The following is a 26,848-nucleotide window of genomic DNA, read 5'->3' on the forward strand; positions in this document are numbered from 1 at the left end:
ATCGAAATCGTATCCTAGTCACTCTTCTTTACATCTACACCAAGATAAAGGGAAGCCTGTAAAGCTATAACAAACAAACAACTGTTCCTGCACTTTTTGATTGTTTTGTCAGGCTATACAACTTATTTTAATTTATTTTTTAATCATTTTTTAAATTAATTTTACTAGAACGGTAGCATATCAACAACATTCGGCTTAAACAGGCTTGTTCATCCTGTGAGGACGCAAGACTGACTTCAAGTTTGTCCAAATACATGCTGAAAAGTATGTTGTTTCTTTGCCCTGTGAAGTAATGAACATGTCCATTGTTCTGTGCTGCAAAGTGCAGAATGTCCATGGCGATATGCTCATTTGCACTGCCTCGTGTATGGGTGACATGGGTGTATCATCGTCGGGGCTTCCATCCGGCCCAACCGAGCGGGTAGGCCGGAACGGTCCCAGGGAGGTTAGCTGCGAATCAGAATAAGCAGCCAAACGGGTAGCGTTCACACACACACACACACACACACACACACACACACACACACACACACACACACACACACACACACACACACACACACACACACACACACAGAGGAATGACTGGCTCCGCATCCGACTGACTGTGTTGGAACGAATGACTCCGTATCCGGCATTGTCGGACATGGAGCCACGGCCTTAGGATAGCTCTCATATAACGCGTCTTAGCTATCGTAAATTTTATCACTGAAGTTTGAACTTTTGTATAATGTAAGAACTGACGATGGAATGACTAGAAACATACAGATAATTTATATAACAGCTATGAATCTCAGTAGCGTCCACTTAAAATTGGTAGTGCGCAGTTTTAGTCACTGCCGGATTTTGTCGGATTTGAGAGTAGCGCATTAGCTCGCCTAAAACCCGTCATAACTACTGAAATGTTCAACACTCAAGCTTGAAATTTTGTATTATGTAAGAATGGACAATGAACTATATAGACTATAAAAATAAATTATGTAAGTGTTATGGATCACCGGGTAGCGTCTACTTCAAAGTGGTAGTGCGCTGTCAGTTTAGTCAATGGCGGAAATCGTCGGATTTGAGAGTAGTGCATTAGCTCTCCTTAAACTCGTCATAACTTCCGTATTTTTCATCATTGAAGTTTGAAATTTTGTATTATGTGATAATGGACGATGAACTAACTAGAAATATAAAAATAAAGTATATAAGTGCTATGGTTGGTTCAAGGTAGCGCGTGCTGGCGCGTGCTGGCGCGTACTAGCGCGTGCTGGCGCGTAGTTTAGTCGGACCCACTGTTTGTGAGACAGCCGATGGGTGAGCGGGTACAGCACATTATTAATTAGTACAGGGACATAAACATGCACACCTTTATATTCTGTTTCTAAACTGCAAAAATAAACGTTAAAATTGTATCGATCTATCCCGAAAAGTATAAAAAGTTATTCTCATACAGCTTGCGCTTCAACAAGGGAAGTAACTCTTGAAATCAACATCCGGTAAATATTGCAGCAGAGCGAGTGTGGATTACTTGCATCGGAAGATGTTCGCATCCAGCACACAGCTGAAATGCTGGACCTTTTCTGGCGAAACAGAGCTGAAGCAACTACGTATAGAAGCCAATCAAAATTTTATCAAAGCTCATGGAAGAAACGTACCGGTAGGTATCGACTCCCGACTCCCAATGCAGATCCTGAGATTAACTGCAAAATATCTTTTCAGTACCACTTTCAGTTTCACAACCAGCATCTCCACAATACTTGAACTTTAATTACTAGATGTGTGAAAATGAGATAATAACTAAATAAGGGGTGGTCTGAATTTAATTGTTGTAAATTCAAAGCTCACTATCCAGTGTCAGTACGTGCCATTATTGTATATTATATTTAATAGTCTATAATGAGCCAGTCACAGATTCATACTATGAGTGACACATGCACGTGCACTGAAAAATTCGCAATTTTGGCCAATGCATTGTCGTTCGCTAGGTGTGCGTCAATATTTGTTACTGACACCAGACACATGCGGAGCACACACTGTGTATTCGTTGTCAGCTCGCTAGCATATAGTGGAACCCCCCTTTTACGATTTCAAAAAATCTGAGAAAACCAGGTCTTAAAAAGGAGGAAGTCTTAAACTTGGGGTAAATCTATAGAACAGAAAATCTTAAAAACTAGGGCCTTAAATTGGGAGGTCTTTAAATGCGGGTTGCAGTATTGGCGTTAACCGGTAATTACCGGTATTTTACCGGTTGAAACGAGAAAATACCGGAACAAAATTGGCTGCCGGTATGACCTACCGGTTGATTTTTAGAACTACCGGGGTTTTTTTTCGCTGGTAAAACAAACAAAAAACAGTACTCTGAGTTGGACTCTTACTGGTTCCAATGACCAGCCTACCGGGTTTTTTTGCATCATAAAAGTTTGCGTACCGGTTTGAAAAAATACTAGCGCCATCACTGGGTTGCACTGTACCAAACTGCGACGAAAGTTCGGCGCACAACGACGCACTGATCTTATTTTCCATTTTTAATTCATGTTTAATGTGCGGGCCACGCGTCATGTACGTGTGACCAAACTGCGACGAAAGTTCGGCGCACAACGACACACTGATCTTATTTTCCATTTTTAATGCCAGGGCCGTGCGTCACGTACATGTGACCAAACTGCGACAAAAGTTCGGCGCACAACGATGCACTGATCTTATTTTTCATTTTTAATTCATGTTCAAATTCAATGCCCGGGCTGTGTGTCACTGTCACGTATGTGTGACCAAATTGCGACAAAAGTTGGGCCCACAAAGATGCACTTGAGCTTATTTTCCATTTTTAATAATGGTTAATGTGGGGGCTATGTGTCACTTGATCTTATTTTCCATTTTTTTATTAATTTTTAATGTGCGGGCCGTGTGTCATACATATATATGTGTAATTTGCGCATTACTTTCAAACTTAAAGCCCCACTCCGCCTCACATGAGGTTTACAAAACGATGGAATACTAACTTTATGGAACACAGTTGCAATAGTCTATATAACACTATTGACAGCATTAAATGACACAGTTCGTTTGAATGGCTATTTAGCATGCGTAAACCACACACCAGTTCTCATGGTTTATTCACCCCCTGAGCCATCGTGGCCCTTTGTGACCCACTTTCCTTTTTTTACAGACGTGATGAATTTAGTCGTGAGTTTGTGGTTTCAATGCGACTCAGTATCTGCAATAGCACGTTATTGTGTACCTTTGAATCTAAAATACAACAAACGACTGCGATATAATGCAAAAAATTCGTCTGCACGATGCAATGGTACGATGCAGCTCATGAGATGTGATTTTAGCACTGTCGCTGCAGTATGGTTTTAAGCACAATACATGTACTCGTTCTACACAGGCACAGCAACAAACAATATCAAAATTCAAATGTTCGGAAATCTTAATCGACTGGCATGGCATTCCAAAAAAAGGAAAAGTTGCATGGTTTTCGGTAGCTTACTTCCCCGCCATCAAGTCAAAAGAGCCTTTATCTTTACACTTTCCATTCAAGTTTCAACTGGCACGACCTTGGCATGACCTGCATCCTGGCTCCCTTTTTTTCAAACTTTCAACTTCGGATTGTACTGATCTTGTCTTGATGAAAACAGAATGTTTGTCTTGTGAATGCTGTTAATTTATTATTCATATTTCATAAGTTTATAGGTCTAGCGCCAAAACGAGGCTTCCGATTCCCTTTATAGTACATCCTTTTCTAACTGCACGAAATACATTTTGAACATTTCTCATTCTCAACGGAAAACAGCCAGGATGTACCCGAGCGGTAAGCGTTTAAATGAAACTTGGAAGTATGTTTGTACTCATGTGTGTAAAAACTCAGGGACCTCAGTGATCAGAAACAGATGGTTTACGGGAGGCAGAGGGTGGATTTACTAGAATTAGAAGTCACCTTTATATCCTGGCCTAAAAGTATATTATATTCTCCACTGACATTGATAATGTCTACCTTTTCAGTATCTGAGAAGCTCTCGCGATACATCCGCGAGACGCGCTCTTTGTTATGCTTTGAACGTCGCAAAAACTTTGAAACTCGGCTTTCACAGATCTTGCCGAATATTGCTGTACCTTCTTCTTCTTCTTCGGCGTTCCAGGATTTTTGGCCTCAGGTCAGACTTCAAGTTTTGTAGCTTGAATAAAGCTGGTGGTCAGGATCAGGGAGTCTTTGGTGCCCCAGGGTTGCTCCTGCAGTGTGGCACCTTGGGGCCAGTGATCTGTTCTGGCTTCCTGGTGGAGCGGGCAGGTCTGCAGGATGTGCTCCGGGGTCTGTGGGCCTGTTTCGCACGGGCTGTTTGGTGTGTGCGACAGACCAAGGCGGTGCATGTGGGCACGCAGTCGACAGTGTCCAGTCCGTAGGCGGAAGAGGATGGTCTGCTGATGGCGCTGTAGTTTGGGCATCTGATCATCAGATGGCAGGCTGTGTTGGGCATTCCAGGTGGTTTGGTAGTGTATTGTTGTACCATGTTTACACGCTTTGCTATGCTTTGAAGTTTGCGATCTGGCTTGCAATACTGATAGGGTCTATTTATTATTTAAGGGGAAATAATGATCTTCAAAAGTGTGCATAATTTGTGTTGGTGGTCAAAGAAAAAGCTTTCGGACACAATTGTCGGCTTTATTTACCTGATATTTGTGTAAAAGAAGTTCTGCACCAGTGTTTTCCTTCTAAAATCTAAACCACATATAAAATAAAAGCCGGTCGTTTCAGTTCATCAGGTACGGTATTGTGAATGACAGTTTAAATGACACGTTATGCTTTTAAGAGCAAAATTAAAAAAACCAAGAAAGGTAGGTTGTTGGAACGGTTGTTATTGACAAAACAATACATCACAGATATTTCGACCCAACGGTCTTTAAAGTGAACGGACAATATTCACACAAAACTTATCTTGATAATGATTGAATCTGTTTATGTCCACTCGTCAGGAAGTCGAGCGAATGAATGAATGAATGAATGGCTAAGAGCAAGTTACACAAACTGAGAGGGTTAGATTTAATCAGAAGAATGTTCCTGAATTTACAATGTAAACGTTCAACAGATTACCTAATATAATACAAACTGAGAGGGTTAGATTTAATCAGAAGAATGTTCCTGAATTTGCAATGTAAACGTTCAAGATTACCTAATATAATAGGAGTTTTATGTTCAAGGAAAATCAACTGTTGTCGGAGAGAGTTAATTTGGGACACTGTTCTGGAATTTGACCACAATGAAATATAGTTCAAAACCAAACTGGGCAAAACACAAAATTTAAACAAACATACCAGACAACAATATTTAAAGCAACAGAACAACAACAACAAAACACAAAACAAACAATACCAGACAACAATATTTAAAGCAACAGAACAACAACAACAACAAAACAAACAATACCAGACAACAATATTTAAAGCAACAGAACAACAACAACAAAACACAAACCAAACAATATACCAGACAACAGTATTTAAAGCAACAGAACAACAACAACAACAGAACATAAGACTCACTGAGTGATTAGTCAGTTATAACTTATACCAGGCAAAACACTAATTAGCCTCAAAGTCGGCACGGGATACATTGCATGATATAATTTACGCTGTGATATTAATTATGATATGATATAAAATGTATTTTGCAGGAGGAAGACCGGGCGTCGTACTTCCTGACCTACGAAGAGGAGCGCTTTCTGTTGCGGCAGTACGAGATCATCCTCAAAGAGTTCTGCAACAAATTCCAGCCGCCTTTCCCAAAATGCATCTTGGTAATTTGTCATCATGTTCTGCATGTGTGGGACATTTGTGTGTGTAAGTAAATGTGGTCTGTCGTTTGACGTCAACATTCATGTGTAACTTCCAATGAAGGGCAATATGGCCGCTGTGTCAGTCTATACTACATTGTCTAGGCTCTTTTTTGTCACACCTGGAGACTTACTCTTTATTCGGTTACAACTCGCTATTGCCACGGCCCATTGTTGCCACGGCCCATTGTTGCCACGGCCCGTCATTGCCGCGGCCCTTTTTTGCAGCGGCCCGTTGTTGCCGCGGCCCGTTATTGCCGCAACCCGCTATTGCCGCAACCCACCGAGATAATAAGATAAATAGCATTAATTTACGTTTAAAAGCTGATTTTCAAAATAATCTAATGGATGGTTTTGGTTTTGTTGGGCATTTTGTGGACTTACTTGGTTTTACCACGTTTTCCCCCAATATCAGATCTAAAAAAAAAAATGGGCAGATCTAAGCAAGCGGACTTACTTAGTTTTACCAAAATATTTGGAAGAAGAAGTGTTGTCAAGAGAAATGACAAAACAGTGAAAATAGTAAGCTTACTACGAATTTGCACACAATGGAAAGAGAGGGAGGGACGGAAAGAAATAGTGGGATGGAGGGAGAGAGAGAGGAGGGAGGGAGTGAGAGAGGGGGAGGGAGGGAGATAGGGAGGGAGGAAGAGAGAGGGAGGGAGAGAGTAGAGATGGGATGGAGGGAGGGAGGGAAGAAGAGAGAGGGGAGAGGAAGTGTGGAAGGGATGGAGGGAGGGAGAGAGAGGGGGGAGAGGAAGTGTGGGGGGAAAAGAGAGATGGGGGGGAAAAGAGATTGTGGGATGGAGGTAGAGAGAGATGGGGGAGGGAGATAGGGTGGGAGGAAGAGAGTGAGAGGGAGAGAGGGAGACAAGGATCGTCAGGAGAAGTTCCAATCCCTGCGGACGTGGCGAAAACTTACGCTGGGGAGCGCCCTTTCTCCTTGCGTAAGGACATAATGAAAAAAAATGTAAAAAAAATTAACACACAAACATTAACACACACAAAAATTAACAAATAAAGGGCCGCGGCAATAACGGGCCACGGCAACAACGGGCCGCGGCAATAGCGGGTTGACCCCCTTTATTCTGAACGGCCACGGCATGCTCTCATAAACGACGGGTGGTTAAGGGATCTAAATGCATGCGATATGTAAAAGAGTAGGAGAGAGTTGTGCGGAACCATTCCCCTGGCAACTTAGAGAAAAACAAGCATTTATGAACAAGCGACTTTCAGTTTCATCCTCAAAAAAGGGTGATCACCGCAAGCTCATATAGTATGTTCATCATTCTCCAAGGTACTCTGCATATGACTACCTCCTATGTACACATCAATACACAAGAACCAGCTTTTATTCCTAACCGGACATAGTCCTTTGATCAAGACTGGTTTTTACAGAACAAACACATGTCCTCCAGACCTCCTTGTGATTATCAAGAATTGCTCCTCGTGTATGCAAACACAAACAACAGACCTCGATATACTGAATAACTGATGCCGTTTCATCTGTGTTAATTAGTTCAACCAGATCAAGGACCACACATTAGTCGGGGTCCTGATTTGGCCTATATGGTCCGCTGGACCCAAAAAGCAACAACTAACTAACTAACTAACAGTAACACACTAGTCAAGTTGAATAACAGAATCAAAAAACAAGAAAGGTAAGTTGTTGGAACGTTGTTATTGACAAAATACGTTACAATCACAAATATATTGACCCAACAGTCTTTTAAGTGAACAGACAAACAAATAGTCACAAAAACCTTAGCTTGATGGAAATTTCGCCCGCTCGCCAGGAAGCTGAGCGAATTAATGATTGATTGTATGACAAAATGAGTGACGTAGAAAGGGAATATGATGTCAGCGTCGAAAGAATGTTAAAGAACGTTGGCAGTCTCTTTGTTTTTGGATTTTTTCAAGTTGAATGATAATTTCTGTCTCTGGCACATTTTTCTTCTTGAGTGAATCATTTGTTCTTTTCCTCATACATGTACTCAGAATTAGAAACAGTATTTTCCATGTATTTTCCATGTATTTTCCATGTATTTTCATGTTTTCAAATCTGAAATGTTGCACCCCAGGACTCAGCATGTCATTTCAACCAATGCACATTCACCTGACGAGTACAGTGTACTGTCCTCTGCGTCTGGGAACAGTGCTGCTAATGAGTAGAACACCGGAGTGAGATAACACATGGTCTTAAAATTGGGGAGGTCTTGTTTTACTCCATGATTTGTATGCCGTTGTCATTGTATTATTTAAATGACGGGCGCAGTGAGGTGGTGGTAAGACGTCGGCCTCCTAATCGGGGGGGGGGGGGGGGGGGGTCGTGAGTTCGAATCCCGCTGTTGCTGCCGCCTGGTGGGTTAAGAGTTGAGATTTTTCCCATCTCCCAGGTTAACTTATGTGCAGACCTGCTAGTGACTTAACCCCCCTTCATGTGTACACGCAAGCACAAGACCAAGTGCGCATTGAAAAGATCCTGTAATCCATGTCAGAGTTCGGTGGGTTATCATAAGAAACACGAATATAACCAGCATGCCTCCCCCGAAAGCGGCGTATGGCTGCCTGAATGGCGGGGAAAAACGGTCATACACGTAAAAATCCACTCGTGCTAAAAACACGAGTGAACGCAGGAGTCTAAGCCCATGAACAAAGAAGAAGAAGAGTATTATTTAAATTGTTTTGTTTATTCTGGCAGTGGAATAATGTAAAGCGCTTGGAGATGTTAATGGGACTTGCACTGTAAACATACTTGACAGTAAGTAGAATAGTATAATAGTGAAGAGTCCTGCCGTGCTGACCACCTCTCGATTACAACCACCTGCCCGTAAAGACCACCCCAAAACACCTCTAGTCAGACTACCTGACAGTATGGATAACAACCACTTTGGGTTGGTTCCTTGTGTAGTCATTTTGACAGGATTGGCTGTAGTTTTATCATTCTCCAATGTACCACTCATCCAGGCTGACTTGCTGTGTGTGCAGGGTACTTCACTGGCGTTCTTCAGGCGATTCTGGGTCAACAACTCTCCCATGGACTACCATCCCAAGGACATCATGTAAGGCTAGAAAATAGAAATAGTTTTTTTTTTCTCGGTGACAAGGTAAGATAAAAAAAAAAACACACAATTAAGTTGGTTACTAATTTTTGTTTTGTTACGTTGTGCGGTTGGTGATTTGTTTTCTACAAAGACCTTTGACTGGGCAGAGCTCATGCCAAGCGTATCTCCTTGAAAAAGGATAAGTGTCCATTCTGCAGTCTGCAAATGGAGTTTCTTTATTTTTATGTTTCTTTTTTAATTTTAATTTTTTAATGGTTAAGTAAATGGTTTAGGGTCGGGAGGAAATAAAGGGTTGGTTGTGGGAATGGAAACTACATTTCTTTACTTTTTTTTTTATTTTTTTACATCAAATGCAAGAATTTAGTTTTGTGTGTCCATGAGAGAGAGAGAGCTATTGAGTGAGAGAGATTGAAGTTAATGGCGTTTTATGTATTTGGTAGGAGGGAGGTTTAATTGAAGGCGCCTGAATAAAAAAAAATTCTTCTGCAAATATGCCACAATTGTCATACAAGTTTCAAAAATGTAAATTTAAGGTACAACTTTCCCCAGCAGGTCTGCACAAAAGTTGACCTTCTGCGTTACAAATAATGCTAGCGCACAGGAGGACTCCCTTCACCTTTCAAAAGCAAGTGTTTAAAAGCTTTACACTACATTTCGAATAGGTAAAAAATAAACCAAACAGCAGAACCATTGAGTTTGATCATAGTGATTTGATCATGAGAGAGAGAGAGAGAGAGAGAGAGAGAGAGAGAGAGAGAGAGAGAGAGAGAGAGAGAGAGAGAGAGAGAGAGAAAGAGAGAAAGAGAGAGGGAGAAAAAGAGAGAGGAAACATCTCCTTCCCTTAACCCACCAGGCACAGCTCTGGGTTCGAGCCCCGAACTATCCACACGGAAGGCGACACCCTAACCACCAAGCTACGCACCCGTCTAATGTTTTATTTCAGGTTGACGGTGGTTTACCTGTCCTGCAAGGTGGAAGAGTTCTACGTTCCCATTGGTCAGTTCGTCAGCAACCTGAAGGGCAACCGCGAGAAGTTTGCCGACACCATCTTGACCTTTGAACTCCTCCTCATGTCCAAACTACGATACCACCTGACTGTTCACAATCCTTTCAGGGCCATGGAGGGGCTACTTATTGACATCAAGGTGAATTTTGTTGAGTTATCTTTCTTGTTTTAAGGATGATGTGAACCACCTCCCATCTGTCCAAGCTTTGACATTGGAGTTGGAGGGTTTGATACTTGGAGTCAACTTTGTGCACACACCACGCTTGCCTCCATCAAAGAGGAGGGTTTGATACTTGGAGTCAACTCTGTGCACACACCACGCTTGCCTCCATCAAAGAGGAGGGTTTGATACTTGGAGTCAACTTTGTGCACACACCACGCATGCCTCCATCAAACAACCCAAGTTCACAGTGAAAGTCTCTGGGCTTGGAAACATGAATACACTCAGGCAGGAAGAAGATAAGGGTAGCGCCGTATACTGTATGGCAGCTCACGTCGTTCCCCAGTTAGAAAGCAACCTGAATTTCCACGAGGTTAACCTGACAAGACTGTATACAATCTTATCCTTAACCTTCCTCCACTGTACACACCAGGGCTCCCTACAGATGTTATGCCTTGAATGTCACAAGACAAGGAGAATTTACGCAAATTCTCTGAGCCCTTCACAAAAGGGTTATAAATTGTAACTTATGTGCAGACATGCAAGCCTCATCCCCCTTCGTGTGTACACGCAAGCACAAGACCAAGTGTGTACGGACAAGATCCTGTAATCCATGTCACAGTTTGGTCGGTTGTGGAAACACAAAATACCCACATGCTGCCTGAATGGCGGGGTAAAAACGGTCATACACGTAAAAATCAACTCCAGCAAGAACATGAGTGAACGTGGGAGTTTCAGCCCATGAACGAAGAAGAAGAAAAAGAAGATACATGTACCAGTAGTTTTTGTGTTTTTTGTTTGTTTGTTGCTTTAATGGTTGTGATGCATGCATAATATATCAAACATATTTTATTTTGTGTCAGACAAGATTCAAAGAGTTGGAAAACCCAGAGAGGCTACGGAAGAACGCAGAGGAATACATCGACAGGTGTCTGCTGTCAGACATTGTGTTGATATTCTCTCCATCTCAGGTTGGTTGGCTTCAGGTTTTCTGCAAGTTTCTTGCTTTCCTTTTTTTACATTTAGTCAGATATTTAGTTTTGTATGTTTTGCTAAAGTTGTCAATGTGCATATATATATATATATGGGTGCGTCTCAGAATCTCGTCCTCTGTTTGTGACATTATCACCAAAAGTAAAATCTTCCCAGAAAACTTTGATAATACTATTTACACACTTCTCAGGGTGTACCTTTTCAGTTTAAACAAGAACAAATATAACATTGCCTTTAGTTTGCCATATATTGAGCATTATTTGGACCATGTGTGCAAAATCACCCGTGTAACATGGAAAAAATAAAAGACAAAAAAACTGCATTTATAAGGCTGAAAACGACTTTTATTCAGTTATTATTGTTGAATCACAAGCCATTATAGAGTTCAATATGAAATGACTACATGCAAACAACAAAATAATGTTTTTTTCAAAGTTCCATGCATTCGTCAAAATTTCAATACAAAAATGAAAATTAATTAATGATATCCTGATCAGAACATGTTGATACATGGCATTCATTCAGTCTTATTGACATTTAACCTTCACAATAGCATATATACAAAGATTTGTTGCTCTAAGACAAAATGTTAGAAAGTTATCCCAAAAGAATGCAAAATGGTCACCGATGTAACATGGAAACATCACTTTTGTAACAAAGAAACGGTTATGCTTTTTCCCACAAACTTTACTAAATGAAGCTGATTTTGCAACCAGATTCTTCTTAGGTAAAATGCCAAACACTAAAACAGGAACAGAAAGAAAAAAAGCTGGACAAAATCAAGCAAACTTGGCCCCAAAAAAGAGAAACATTAATGAAAAGTTCATCACCCACGTAACTCGGAAACGAACAACCAGACATGTATTATAAGGTTTGACATGAAGAATGCAAATGTTCAAAAGTGGTTCATTCAATTGTTGAGACAATAAACCAAAGGCATTGGTTACATATAGAACAGTTGCCACTTGCAGTTAATTAATTTATTTTAAAAGAAATAATGCCCCCTGGCATTGAAGGTGGGGTCACGAATCATGGTTGCATCAGATGTAGGGACTAAGGAAATATCATCGATCCCTGGAAAGCAATAGTAGTTCCCCTACGGTTTCCTTCGAAGGAACGTTACCACCAGTTCATCAGGTCGAATCTCTTGCACCTGAAACATGCAAGTACCTGCGATTTCAACTAAAGATTGATGCAATATGTGTACTAGTTTCACTAACATGAATTTGTTTAATGTCTATCAAGATTTTGATGCATCCACATTCACTGGCTAAAAACAAAATAAAGTAACTATTTTGTTCAGACTTACCATTCCATTGAACATACAACTTTTACAATTAAAGAAAACATTGACACTTACCGTTCCTTTAAGGCAGGTCAAATGGAGACAGGGACATTACTCTTCATACACAAAGGGAAGCCACTGAGTTGTGTCGCCATTTTTTCCTGGCAGGCTGGGAATTCGAACACATCGAACAGGGAACGCAGAAGAAAAAGAACACGTCGAACATTCGAATGACGTAAATAGAACAAACGTCACATTTTTCAGGCAGCGTAAGTGAATGACGTCAGAAAATGACGACACCGCCAGAAATAAAAACAATGCGACACGCCTCCCAACCACGAGGTCAAAAACACGTGGGCATCTAATGAAATCGGTACAAAGCCGTTCTCTTTGCCAGTGACATCGTAATAATCACCAAAGCTAACATTGAAGCTCCGGTAGCAGGTAAGAGAGTGTCTCCCAACCCGTGATGCTCACAGCGTGATTGCATCAGAATACCACATGTTAAAACCGGTGTTTGAACTAGAATAACAGCCAGTAGTATTAAGAACAAGTGTCTTGTGTATGCAGCCCTCTTTCTGCTGTTCGCTGGCAGCAGATAATACAATAATTGAAGTCCTTCGAGGCATAAGGGGCCCATAAGGCGAAAAATTGCTTTAATTCCACCCTCAAAAAGTCCCAGCCTTCAAACCGTAACAAATAACAGTACGCACTATTAAGCAAAATTATAAACCAAGCCTTGATTATTAATTTTTATTATTACACTTGTATCAAACAAGTGACCTCCACCTTTTGATTGGCGTTTTTATTACATTTGAATCGGACTTGTGGCCTTTCAAAGTTGCGGTGACCTTTGACTTTCAACAGAGGTCATATGTAACAGTGGTTTTTAAAAACATAATTTAGTTGGCTCATATATCTGAGACAAATGATCGGACAACAGCCCTTTACATTATCGTGACAAATATTTTTCTGAGGCACACTGGACAGTAATAGTGCAAAGGGTGGGGTTAATCAAGGGAGTGAACCCCCCCTAAAAACACCACCAACCTGTCGTTTTTTGTTTGTTTTTTAATGCCGTTTTGATCGCTCTTGCGTTTACAACCCATCTCATCAAATCGTAATTTATTTCCAGGCTACCAGCAATAAAATACCTCAACATGAGGAACAAATTTAAAATAAACTCTGGCAAAAGACGTGACGTCACAAAGTTTGAGTATGCGCAACATTTTCGTTTACCAGTGCACTTCGTTACCTGCCCATTGCTGCTTTGGGTGATATTTTTTAAATGACTATTCCTATGCAGATGTTTGTGTAATTGGCCGTTTTCAAAACATACCCATTTTTCGATTTTTCGGTCCAAAATTCAAAACGGGCACTGTCTTCCGAGACTCATAGCTCCGAAACGAACCCACTACCCTATTTTTTTTTTATGCTGAATGCATAGCAGACAGATCGAACTTAAAAAATAACCAACTTTTGGGAGAAACCAATTTATATTTAACGGGTCCAGTGAACTACCTTAAATGGATTTCGGAAATTTAATTTTGATCATAATTTTTTATATTTTTAATTTTCAGAGCTTGTTTTTAATCCAAATATAACATATTTATATGTTTTTGGAATCAGGAAATGATGTAAAATAAGATGAACGTAAATGTGGATCGTTTTATATAAAAAAAAAAAAATTATTACAATTTTCAGATTTTTAATGGCCAAAGTCATTAATTAATTTTTAAGCCACCAAGCTGAAATGCAATACCGAAGTCCGGCCTTCGTCGAAGATTGCTTTACACACATTTCAATCAATTTAATTGAAAAATGAGGGTGTGACAGTGCCGCCTCAACTTTTACAAAAAAGCCGGATATGACGTCATCAAAAGTATTTGTCGAAAAAAAGAAAAAAAACGTCCGGGGATATCATACCCAGGAACTCTCATGTCAAATTTCATAAAGATCGGTCAAGTAGTTTAGTCTGAATCGCTCTACACACACACACGCACAGACAAACAGACACACACACACACATACACCACGACCCTCGTTTCGATTCCCCCTCTATGTTAAAACATTTAGTCAAGTTTTGACTACGTGAAATCGAAAGAAAAACTATTATTAACAAATGTGTAGCCTAATTTTTCACTTCATAGAATATCATAGCAGCAAAAACTCACCTTTTCTTAAGAACCTTGGGTGTTGATCACTGTCGTAACAAAATCACAGACTTCGGAAACATTCTCGAAATCTTTCTTCGCTGCTGGAAGCTGAACTATTTCTCTCTGTAACTGCGCATGCGTAGTCACCCGCACCTCTAAGTCACTACGCGCAAAATAGTTCTAATCTTTCTTCAAAACTCTGAACATTATTTGCAAAACCGTTCACCATCGTAACGGAATTTTGAAGAAGCATGTCATATTGCGCAACTTTCAACTTAGTTTGCAGATGCAATTTTGAGAAAATAATACTTAAATAACATTTAGCTTAGCGATTTTCTATGCCCTTTCATGTCAAGATCGTGTTGAAAATGAATATGCAAATTCTAAAGTTCAAATTTAGGACTTGTTGCTGTTGCACGCGTGCGGAAACATATGTTACGACAGTGATGGCAAACTTTCAAGCGATTAATTTCGTTTAAAAAAACAATTCTGTGGACAAAATAACATTTCAACTGTCAAGTACACTTAAACCAAACACACATAACAAAAATAGCAGTCCTTGGACATTCTAAACGATTCTTGTAGTGAGGTACAAAACTAGTTGATGGTTCATGTCACAGATCAGACCTTCATTTTTCACGCATTTAATCATTTCTTTCGCAAAACAACCTTCATAATAATCATGCAAAATAAATATATTTATCTTGTGACGCTGTGTGCTCGCATGCATGTACCACAGAGACATAACATTTTCTAAGGGGGGGGGGGGGGGGGAGGGGGGGGGGAGGGGGGGGGGAGGGGGGGGCGCAAACTTCCGATTTACAATACTTTTAGACAAGAAGTAAGAAAAGTATCGTTGCTCGTACGTCACTCTAAGGTGTCATTACGTTGTTGTTTTTTCAGTCGCACTCTCTCTCTCTGAGCTGACAAGAAAAAGTAGAAAAGTAAAATTTATTTCCCACGTGGTTCGGCGTGTAAGAATTTCGTGTGAGAACGTTTCACTGAGTTTACTGGTGGTGACTGTGTGGTTGCAGCGTTCAGGGCTTCTGTACTCTGATCTGTCATAACATTATCCACAGTGTTCAGGGCTTCTGTACTCTGATCTGTCATAACATTATCCACAGTGTTCAGGGCTTCTGTACTCTGATCTGTCATAACATTATCCACGGACTCAGGGCTTCTGTACTCATCTTGAACACACGGCCAGTACCGTGTAACTGGCCTTGACACGGAACGATCCAGGGGGGGCAATCTCAGTCATCTGAAAGAGGGAAATCCAAACGCAATCCGCTTTGTTCGATTTTATGGGCTTGGACGATAGAGAAAAATAAGAAAAGCAAAAGCTGGAGTCCAGTCTGGACGAAACTGCTATCAAAAACGCAGAATTGATTTTTTCTGAGGTTTTTTTTAGCCGTAAGCGCCATGTTTATCGGAGCAGGAAACTCTTCCAGAGTGAGGCCCCTTTGTTGGTTTCACTGCGGCCGCATTGTGAACAGCAGTTATGAGAAATTCATGGCGCTTACGGCTAAAAAAATAACTCAGAAAAAATCAATTCTGCGTTCTTGATAGCAGTTTCGTCCAGACTGGACTCCATCTTTTGCTTTTCTTATTTTTCTCTATCGTCCAAGCCCATAAAATCGAACAAAGCGGATTGCGTTTGGATTTCCCTCTTTGAGATGACTGAGATTGCCCCCCTTGGATCGTTCCGTGTCAAGGCCAGTTACACGGTACTGGCCGTGTGTTCAAGATGTTCTGTACTCTGCTCTTTCATAACATTATCCACGGTGTAGGGATCGACACAGGGAAGTTTCCACGTGTTCTCTCCCTGTGTTCTTCTGACAGGAAGTTCACGTTCCCACCCCAAGGCATATGGCCTTCACCTTGGGCCTGTTAATAGATGTTTTCCGGAAATAATTCTGTCGGGATTTACAAGCAGAAGGGAGTTGCGCCCCGCTTACTAAACCTCTGACAAACAGGAAACACATGGTCAAACGGGAAACACATGGTCGACGACGGCAGCAAATAACTGACTCCGATGTGGATGATTATGCAGTGTCCACTCAATATTACCCCATTTCTTAAAAAAAAAAACCCATCGCAGTTAACGATTTGTTGCAGCAAGGCTGGATCGCTTGTCCCGAGTGTAAGCCAACAACGTGTTTTGCCTGAGGTCGAGGTCACAGCAGCGTGGGAAACTGACATGCTTGCCATATGGCGATAACTTCTTCTTGAGGAGCCAAATTCACTATTATAAACAAAGTGGTCTGTTACTCTTATCGGGGCCTGGAATCTTTTCGCGGCATGCGTCTTGGACAACCCGATAGCGGCAAGCCCCCACCCCCCACCGACCGTCGGCGCGCTGTGTCTGTTACACTAGGCCTTGGCAGAAACAAGATGGGTTAAAATCTAACAGGCCCCTGATCTTAAGACTTTTTTTTAATTGAAATAAAATCGAATTCATTAATATTATGTTGTCTGTGCGCTCGTCTTTACTCATACACTCACAGGTTTCGTACCAGTGTAACATCCCCCCCCCCCCCCCCCAGCTTAAAACTCTTTGTTTGGCGACTTACTACTGCAGAACTTAAAACTGTTAACCCTCTAGTGCTCATGCTAGCAGCGTTTCTAAACTTGTTTTTTGTGATGTTTGGTAATTCATTATCTCCAGGCAAATATATGCACTTTTATACAGCCGCGAAGTGTGTTTCGAAGTGGTGTGTGTTGCGTGTGCCTATGCACACTAGCTTGGCTGAGGAGGGTGGAAAGCCATGCAGCTCAGAATCAGATACCGATCAAAGTCACTGTGAAACCTGCGATGAGACCCTCTTTAAAACACATCTCCATAATCCCGTAACTACAATATTCCTACAAAACGCAAAAGGGTTACTGGGTTGGTTGTTTCCAGAAGTTAATTTTAACCTCAAAGAGCAACAGTTTCTAATCATTTACGCATCACGTTGGTCTGCAATTTAGACTGCTTTGTGATCTTCGCAGGTTTCACTATCTCCTTTGGAATTGGGTCTGAATGAAGTTGGTGGCAACGAGTGAATTTGTTTGCCTCAAAGCGAATGTCCGATACCGGTCGTTGTCGTAAAGAAATAGCCTGGTCTCAGTAAATTTGCAAAAAATACACTATCCTCGTTTTCTAAGCCATTTTTCTCAAAGGTTTGGTAAACCGAGGCTTTTTTGTTTTCAAACGCATATGATTCCATCAGAAACATCGAACACGCTTTAAATGTTGCAACAACAACATCATAATCCAAACGCAGGTAAAATACTCTCTAACTATACTGAATTTGTGTTTGTAGTGCTGTAGTACAAGTTCCTTCAGTTTTACACTACATTTTTAGCTTGAAGGGATTGTAGTATGTTATATTTTGCAATATGAATAATTGTACATATCAATATAATGAAAAAACAAGCAAATCGAGTCCAAACTTTTAGGTTTCCAACCTGGCAACTGAATAACAAGATGGCGTACATTTTGTCGTCTGCTTCCCCCTAACCCTTCATAAATGTAGAAAAAGTCCCAGAGTTTCCCCCTTCTTCTTGCCTTGGCTGCAATGTTTACGCGGCTGGGATTTATCACCGCGCGGCTCGCTGACAAGATAAAATAAACAAGCTCCCCCACTGGAATTGGGAACTAGTGGCCATATGCTGCAGCAATCGTGGCTCCGATGTGCAAATTTTCAAAAGAAAAAGTCATGATATCGATTGAACACTGCATAACATACAATAACAATAACAATAACAGCACTTTATTGTCCATTAAAATATTACATAAAAATGGAAATTTTTCTTCGGCACATCCTGCCTGCCTGTAAACGATTATAACAACAAGTGTATAGGACGACACACATAAAACACATCAGAGTCAGTTATTGGCTGCGATCATGGCTTTTAACTGGTCGACCATGTGTTTCTGTGTACGAGGTTTTGTTAGCGGGGCGCATAGCTTCCACAATCCTTGGCCTTGCAAATCGTGACCGAGTTATTTAAAAAAAAAAAAAGGGTCTATTATGCTGGGTCACGGGGTCCTACAAAGACCTCGGCCTTTCTGCCGGAAGTGGAAGTTGGCTGATAACACCTAAACACACACATACTGGGGTGATGCAACTTCAGTGTTGGTGCAAGCTTTGCGTTGGAAGAAAGCGACCTGAATTCGCCAGCACTGGGATAATAAAATAATGAAAATCAAACAAAACCGTTCATTGCCGGAATGGTTGGCCTGGTGGTAAGGCGTCCGCCCCGTGATCAGGAGGTCGCGGGTTCGAATCCCGGCAGGGTCATATCTAAGACTTTAAAATTGGCAATCTAGTGGCTGCTCCGCCTGGCGTCTGGCATTATGGGGTTAGTGCTAGGACTGGTTGGTCCGGTGTCAGAATAATGTGACTGGGTGAGACATGAAGCCTGTGCTGCGACTTCTGTCTTGTGTGTGGCGCACGTTAAATGTCAAAGCAGTTCCGCCCTGATATGGCCCTTCGTGGTCGGCTGGGCGTTAAGCAAACAAACAAACAAACAAACAAATAGAAGAACACTCAGCAGAGGACACACCTGTGATTTATGTTTTCTTGACGCTGTAAATTTCAGCAAACGTTTATGACAACTCTTTACCGTTTGTTTGTTTCAGATATGTGACGGAAGTGCTGATGACTGGACTGGAGGATGTGCAGCGGTGTATTTACCAGCTGAAAAGTGAGTCTGTTCTGTGTTTGGTGTGGATCACTTTTGGGTTCTCTCCCTTTTTCCCCTATCTTCAACAATAAAGATCTGTCGAAAGGCACAAGCCTGTACATAAAGACATGCATGAGTTTGAATCCCAGCCACTTGCTGTTAACAGAGTATGGCTGCCTAAATGGGGGGGGGTATACATTAGCATCACACCTTCCATTATTACGTTCATCAACCAAAAGTCAATCACAAAAACAAACACAGAAAAAAGAACCATTGACATCTTACGCACAAACAAATGAGGCAGCAATCACATTAGCTCCATGACTACTGGGGAAGGGAAATAACTCCTCTATATTTCTTGCGATTTCGAATGTTTTGCAGGAATTGAACACTTGCAGAAACGCGTCAAAGGGGTGATCTGTGATCACAATGTGCAAGATGTTTTTTATAAGTGTGTTTTTCAGGAATCAAACACATGCAGAAACATGACAAAGGGGTGATCTGTGACCACAATATGCAAGGTGTTTTTTCAGGAATCAATGTAACACATGCTGAAACGCGACAAGGACCTGAACAGAGAGCTGGTGGGACAGATTCAGAAAAAGCTGGAGAGATGTCGCAACCAGGAGAACAATCCCGACAGTGAAGTGTGAGTTTCAGAACACCCAAAATTAATTGTCTCTCTAAAAAAGAAAATCAGCTATCCTGGACTCCTGGAAGTGTGTAACCAGAATGTTTTTTTGTATGTCCCAGTTGTTAGTGATGTCTAGTAGGTTTAAACAAAACAAAAAGTTTCCAGGCTGACTCTTTGAATGTTGACCCTTCACAGAAACTCGATTTGAATTTTGACCTTTCAAAGAAACTCAATTTGAATTTTGACCCTGCAAAGAAACTTGATTTGCATACTTCACAAAGGAAGATACTCTTCTTCCAAATCCAGGGGACACAACTGGAACGAGTTCTGACCTATGAAAAGTCTTTCTGGAAAAAAAGCCCACTTACCCACAAAACAAAACAAAAGTTACCTACTTACCTCCCCTCATTTGTTTGACCTTTTATCTGAAAACAGACAATGATTTGTTGTTTGGCTAAGAAGAGACATGACTTCTTATTATCAGGTCTAAGGTATGATTTTAACAAAGTTCAAACTATTTTTCATAGTTACAAGCCTTTGTATCATGGAGAGAGCATGGGTTTGTTGGATTATGTCCCTTTCTGATTCAATTTCTTTGGTTTGTATTTCAGACTCCCAAAATCTGGTGACAACTTCAGCGATTGGTGTTGATCTCACAACCGAGGTTGTACCTGGAACCAAAGTATGGAATTTTAACCACTTTTTACAGGCCGAACAGTGAAGTTGTCAACTCCTGCAAGGAGCAGCAGACGAATTCAAGGCTCATGTGTAATTCTCAGTGACAAACAAGGCCGTTTTCACTTATATATCCTGGTTGGTTTCCGTTTTGTTTTTTGCACAGGAATATGCCTCCCAGGAGGACAGCGTCAAGGTGGGTAGCCGAAGTGACCCGAGCCGCTGCAGGTCGGCTGAAGGCCAGCAACCAGACAGCCTCTCAGAGACAACCCGGTGGGTTTGAGTCAGCCACAACATGAGGGAAAGAAGGCGCCACTGCCTTGGCAGCGGTATTGGCGGAGCTACGCAGGCTGGGGTAGCGGTAAGAGGCCTGCCAAGTGGCCATGTTCTCGCTCCAGAAAGACAACCAGCGTCTGCAAGAAGCTGTTTCGGGTGATCATGAGCATATTGCCTCAACATCCGGATCAACGACAACCGGTACCAGCAATCCTACCCCGTCTGGCTCGGTCACCAACCTAGTCAATACAATCACAGGTGAGGCGGTCGCCCAATTGGTGGTTAGTAGAAAGAAGACTAAAGGGAATCGATCAACGACAGAATTGACCCCGAGAGATCAAGTGTAAAATATGCTTCCATTGAAGATGCCATCAGACTGGTGAGGGGGCTGTGTTCGGGTGCTTTCATGGCTAAGACCGATGTGAAGAAAGCATTTTGAATTATGCCATTTCATCCCGACGATGACCCTTTATTTGTATTTACATGGAATGTTGATCTTGCGGTACAGATGGGGGCTCATCTTCATGTCAGATCTTTGAGTCCTTCAGTACAGCCGTTGATTGGATTGCTAAAACAAAGTTAGGGATTAACCTGGTGCACATGCGTGACGATTTTCTCTTGATTTCGGTTTCTGATGCACAGATACGACTAGCGGGGCGATGGACATCAAATGCATTTACTTCCTTTATTAGAATGCATAATATCTGAAATTTCAGTTTTTATAATGGAACGGACGGTTCAATGCCGCAATCATCGGGCAAGGGTACATTTGGTGGCTTGCGCGGTGTTTGTAGTTGTTGGGCTGTCCGTGTCAGGCTATGGGGCGGTACCAGCTGGGCTGGTTGGTGGCTTTTTACCGCCCTTGGGGTTAAAACACAATTTGACCTGTTATTGCATTGGTTGCATTGGTGTAAATATATTGTAAGAAAGTTTGACAATTAACCAACCGCTGCATAGCGAGACATCTTTTACATGGTTTTTGCATTGTTGTAAATACTTTTGCCATTTCCAATAGTGCATATATATATATACAAGTGGAAAGCTTGTGACACAAATGCAGAAATTGTAAGGAACACATAAGAAACCAGCAGTCACTGCTGGCGGATTAGCTCCCTTATACTCTATTGATTCAATAAGGCCAAACCGTGTCAAAATTACTCAACGGATAACTGAGATGCCAGATATGCCACAGTCGCGGGCTACTCAACCCAAACCACCGAGGGCGAAGAGAAGTAGGCTGTGGACCGGAGCAATCTGTGGACTAAAGCTTAAGTTTCGGTTCCAGCCGATCAATGACGGTACAGCACCGAAGCTCAAGCCATGGTGTCAGCTCACCCTGGCAGGACATGCACTATAATCTGTCATTTGTTTCACTTATGAACTCAATCATAGCACATATTTGCTACCATAGTGCGCCTTGCTGTCTGCAGACCAACTGCAAGCCACCAAATGTACCCTTACAGTCAAACCGCAGCACTGGCCTGTTCACAGTGGAACGAAACAACACAACAAATGGGTGGAAGTCGGGGGTTGTGGAGGTTAATGTCAGAGCTGATTAAAAGCGTTGTCTCTTGTTAATTGTAGCAGATGGAAGTGACTTTGCATTATGGGTATTCAATTTAGTTACGCATTTTTTCTTTGGATCGGTACAAAACAACTTTCTTGAGACGCAACCAAAAATGCCAAACCATTTCTCCACATACATTTTTTTTGTTTTTTTGTTTTTTTTGTTTTTTTTGTTTAACTTTACAGGTTATTTTCCTGTTGCACTTAAAGGCTGTATATGCTTTAAGAGTTTCAGTAGACTTGTTAAAGCCTCCTCTAAAATTAGTCCTGATTTTCAAAGAAGTTGTACTAATTTTACCTGGAGTGCTCTCGCACTTTTCTTGATGTTTTCACAGTTACACAGAAAACCTTAGACAAAAAAAATCCCACACTTCGCAGGGAGAAGTAAGGATGTTGATGTTTGGTATGTGACCAAGTGTGTTTGTTTGTTTGTTTGTTTGCTTAACGCCCAGCCGACCACGAAGGGCCATATCAGGGAGGTGCTGCTTTGACATAACGTGCGCCACACACAAGACAGAAGTCGCAGCACAGACTTCATGTCTCACCCAGTCACATTATTCTGACACCGGACCAACCGGTCCTTGCACTAACCCCATAATGCCAGACGCCAGGCGGAGCAGCCACTAGATTGCCAATTTTAAAGTCTTAGGTATGACCCGGCCGGGGTTCGAACCCACGACCTCCCGATCACGGGCCTTACCACTAGGCCAACCGTGCCGGTTATGTGACCAAGTGAAGGGATGGTCCGGTCCCATCTTAAAGCCTGGCCAGTGAAGGGATGATGGTTTGTGCAGAACAGAATTCAGGTACATGTACTGCTAACTTAAAAAAAAAATTTGTTTACCTCAGTTGTTTTCAGTTGGTTAAAAGTTGCTTTAACCCCGTTTTTTTGTTGTTGTTGTTGTTGTACCGCTAACTTATGGTTTACCAGAGTTTTAGAAAGTTGAATTAACCTGTACTTATTCCTCTTGTGTGTTACTGAACTTTAACCTGCACAACATGTACACCTGTGCAGGTACAAAGCCAAGATGGCGGAGCTGCTTGACGATGACGAAGACATGAGGAGTCGCAAACGGGCGCGACGGAATGAGGTCTGAATTATTCTCATTGAATGCTTAATGAAGGGATCAGATTGTCATTTTGATTCTGACTTTAGATCTTGGGGTACATGTAGAACAGTTCCAAATCAAAATTTCGTTTTGATTCTGACTTCAGATATCGTGATAGAATAGTTCCAAATCGAAATTTCTTTTTGATTCTGACTTCAGATATCGTGATAGAATAGTTCCAAATCAAAATTTCTTTTTGATTCTGACTTCAGATATCGTGATAGAATAGTTCCAAATCAAAATTTCCTTTTGATTCTGACTTCAGATATCGTGATAGAATAGTTCCAAATCGAAATTTCTTTTTGATTCTGACTTCAGATATCGTGATAGAATAGTTCCAAATCAAAATTTCTTTTTGATTCTGACTTCAGATATCGTGATAGAATAGTTCCAAATCGAAATTTCTTTTTGATTCTGACTTATCCAACTGTCGGATATGTTTGCAATGAACGAGCTCTTCTGGATGGACTTTTTTTTCGTAGCCAGGTCATTAAGACCTGTACATATTGTCAGTCTCATTCAACTGACCTGTTGTCCTCTTTGTCTGGGAACAACATGACTGTGCATGCAGTTTAAATATATATATATATTTGTACTAGATGAATACCCACTTCGCCGGGAAGAAGTAGAGCCGAATACCCGGCTTCGCCGGGTGAGTGACGCACCGTACGCCGGCTTCGCCGGGTACCCGGCTTTGCCGGGAAGAAAGCGTTGTGAACAGTGACCTTCTAAAAATAGTAACGGGAATATGGATGAAAGCGTTGTGGACAGTGACCTTCTAAAAATAGTAACGGGAATATGGATTGACGCCACACAAAGTAAGGGAGATAAACGCGCAAAACACTGGAGAAGATAAGGAAGAGTTACTGGGAATGGATCGGGGAAGATGAACAGAAAAACCAAAATCGGTTCAGCGCTGCGCGCTGAGAGCACGTGTTGAAAATTCTCATTGACCAGGTTGTGTCCGGGGTCTACCTGAATATGCCCACCAAATTTGAAGCAGATGCATCGAGAACTTTGGCCGTGCATCGCGAACACACACACACACACACAGACACAAGCCGTGTATATATATAGATTACACCACTCTTGATGTTTCTAAAGTCAGTTTAATGTCTCTTCTTTTCTGTTTTCTCTCCAGGAGGCGAGACGGTTGGACAGGGAGCTACTAGAGTGACTTCACGACTTCCAACCAAGTGCGGACCTTTCTGTGCATGACGGTGCTTACTCTGTTAGCAACTGTCTTGTGGTGACTCAGCAGATGTTGAGGTGCTTTACGCTGGAGTTATCCTAGACAGGGAGCTACCAGAGTGACTTCACGACTTCCAACAAAGTGCGGATTTTCTGTGAATGACAGTGCTTATTCTGCTAGCAACTGTCTTATGGCGACTCAGCAGATGTTTGCATGAGGGCATTACGCTCAGTAACACTGGAGAAGGTAGCCAGGAAGCATTGCCATACCCAAGCTTGATGTCGAAAGACTCGGCAAGGTGGCAAAAGACATTAGAGTACACAACAGTGACTCGTCAACACTACTTTTTGACCACTGCCCACGGGCTGCTGCTTTTCTGTGTGTGTGTGTGTGTGTGTGTGTGTGAGAGCGCGAGTGCGTTCATGTGTAAAGGTGTGGTATGAAAGGTGTGCAAGCCATCAAACAGAGGTGTGTGTGTGTGTGTGTGTGTGTGTGTGTGTGTGTGTGTGTGTGTGTGTGCCTTTTTTGTATGGTGTGTGTATATGCGTGAACAGGAACGCAAGCATGTGTGCATGTGTGTGTATATAATTAGTATGCGAACTTGGGTGTTTGTGTGTGCAGGCTAGCAGGAAGGTGTGGATGTGTTTGTTTTTGTCAGTGTTTTTGTGGAGTAAAAAAAGACCATGCTTCAAGCAAAGAGTGTACCCCTACTACATGCAAGTGTGAATGGGCTTCAGAGTGAAATGGATCTGAATGCAACTGTTGTAAATGTATGTTAAGAAGTGAGAGTGGAGAATTTTTTTGCTTTGTGCTTTTCAATAAATAATTATGAAGTAACACCAAGATACTGTTCTCTGTTGTTTTTGTGAAATATCAAATGTGTACTTTTTTCTGTTTATACTCCGCAGAGAAGAGAAACAAAGACAAACTTAACATCATAAATAACAACTAAGGAAGTTGTAAATGCAGGATGCATTTATTGATTTGTCCTTGCTACATGTGATTATAAAGATTATAATAATGAATGTCAGTTGTGATACCAGTAAACCATACAAGCAAATTATATATTCAGGCATGGGAATTGTCCGCCGAATGGCGGATTTCCGCCGAATTTTTTTTTTGTTCCGCCGAAAATGCAAAAGTGTCCGCCGAAAAAATAAAGGGGGGAGGCACACAAAAAAAGCACCGGTTACTTTGGCCTTTGCGCAAAAGCCCGCGAAAACTTTCCGTACTTTGTTCACGCACTGCTACCGCCCGCCTCAGTTATTGAACTATTATGTTTGAAAGTAAACCAGATTGCACAGATTGTGTTACAAGTTACATTTTCCTGTTTGTCTCAACAGATACATTTTTTTACAAATTTAAACCATATATAATACATGTAAGCAAAATTTGGTACATTTTTGTACTAAAAACTCTGATTCTAAAAACAGAATTTAATGGCAAACTTGGAGCTCAGATGACACCAGATTGCACCATCTGGGTTCTTTGGAGAAAAAAAATTTCCGGGGGGGCATGCCCCCGGACCCCCCTAGTAAGGCTAGGCGCTTCGCGCCGTCGACTTGACGCTTCGCGTCTTCAGTTATAAATTTTCCGCCTTTTTTACAATTTTCAATTCCCATGCCTGTATATTATATGTGTTCAATACAAACCTTTCAGAAAAAAACCCACATCACAGTGTTATATATATACATATATTGCTATTTCATATGTTACGTGGATTTCCATTGGTCAATTGGGCAAAACTGAGCTCAGTGCAAAAGTGATATCGACGAGATTTCCGTCGATATCAGTTTTGATATCGACGACCTCTTTATTGCTTCCCCACTTCAAAAACAAAAACACCTAAATTTAAAAACAAACAAATATATATGAAAATGTAATTATCCCAGAATTTAGCTGAGCAAGTGACTAAAGACTTTTTGAAAGGAAAGACATTTTAAAATACTGAAAAGTACAAGAAAAGAGTGAACAAAAAGAAATAATAATCAGAGGGAGGGATATGGAACAGCCAAAACTAAGACATACTTTTGTAATTTCTTTACAGTAAATACAAAATGTCCAGAGAATTAGCAATATATCTAACATTGACTGACTGTGTGATGATATCTTCTGCTATTGGTCTGTTTCGACAGTGATATCAAAATCTCGACCTCCGGTCTCGATTTTGATATCACTGTCTCAACAGACCATAGCAGAAGATATCATCACACAGTCCGTCAATATTGGGTAATATATACCGTA

The 26,848-nt window shown here is 41.4% G+C and overlaps 1 protein-coding gene across 1 annotated transcript; it reads left to right on the forward strand.

The window, feature by feature from the left end:
- The first annotated feature begins 1,484 nt into the window (after positions 1 to 1,484).
- LOC138950030 (cyclin-H-like) lies at positions 1,485 to 25,610 on the forward strand. The gene is made up of 9 exons (XM_070321817.1): positions 1,485 to 1,642; positions 5,655 to 5,777; positions 8,802 to 8,875; positions 9,822 to 10,023; positions 10,908 to 11,015; positions 19,109 to 19,173; positions 19,697 to 19,801; positions 23,319 to 23,394; positions 24,554 to 25,610. Exons 1-9 carry the CDS (start codon positions 1,526 to 1,528, stop codon positions 24,587 to 24,589), a joined length of 906 nt encoding a protein of 301 aa, XP_070177918.1. The 5' UTR covers positions 1,485 to 1,525; the 3' UTR covers positions 24,590 to 25,610.
- Positions 25,611 to 26,848: the final 1,238 nt, after the last annotated feature.

This window comes from Littorina saxatilis, linkage group LG16 (genome assembly GCF_037325665.1).
Source record: "Littorina saxatilis isolate snail1 linkage group LG16, US_GU_Lsax_2.0, whole genome shotgun sequence".
NCBI classification, from domain to species: domain Eukaryota; kingdom Metazoa; phylum Mollusca; class Gastropoda; order Littorinimorpha; family Littorinidae; genus Littorina; species Littorina saxatilis.

Bases quoted from the DNA above. Each gene is read 5' to 3' on its own strand.
- LOC138950030 (XM_070321817.1), top strand. From the start codon at position 1,526: ATGTTCGCATCCAGCACACAGCTGAAATGCTGGACCTTTTCTGGCGAA. The intron at 5,778-8,801 runs GTAATTTGTCAT...CTGTGTGTGCAG, and splicing joins CTTTCCCAAAATGCATCTTG to GGTACTTCACTGGCGTTCTT. The intron at 19,802-23,318 runs GTGAGTTTCAGA...ACACCTGTGCAG, and splicing joins AACAATCCCGACAGTGAAGT to GTACAAAGCCAAGATGGCGG.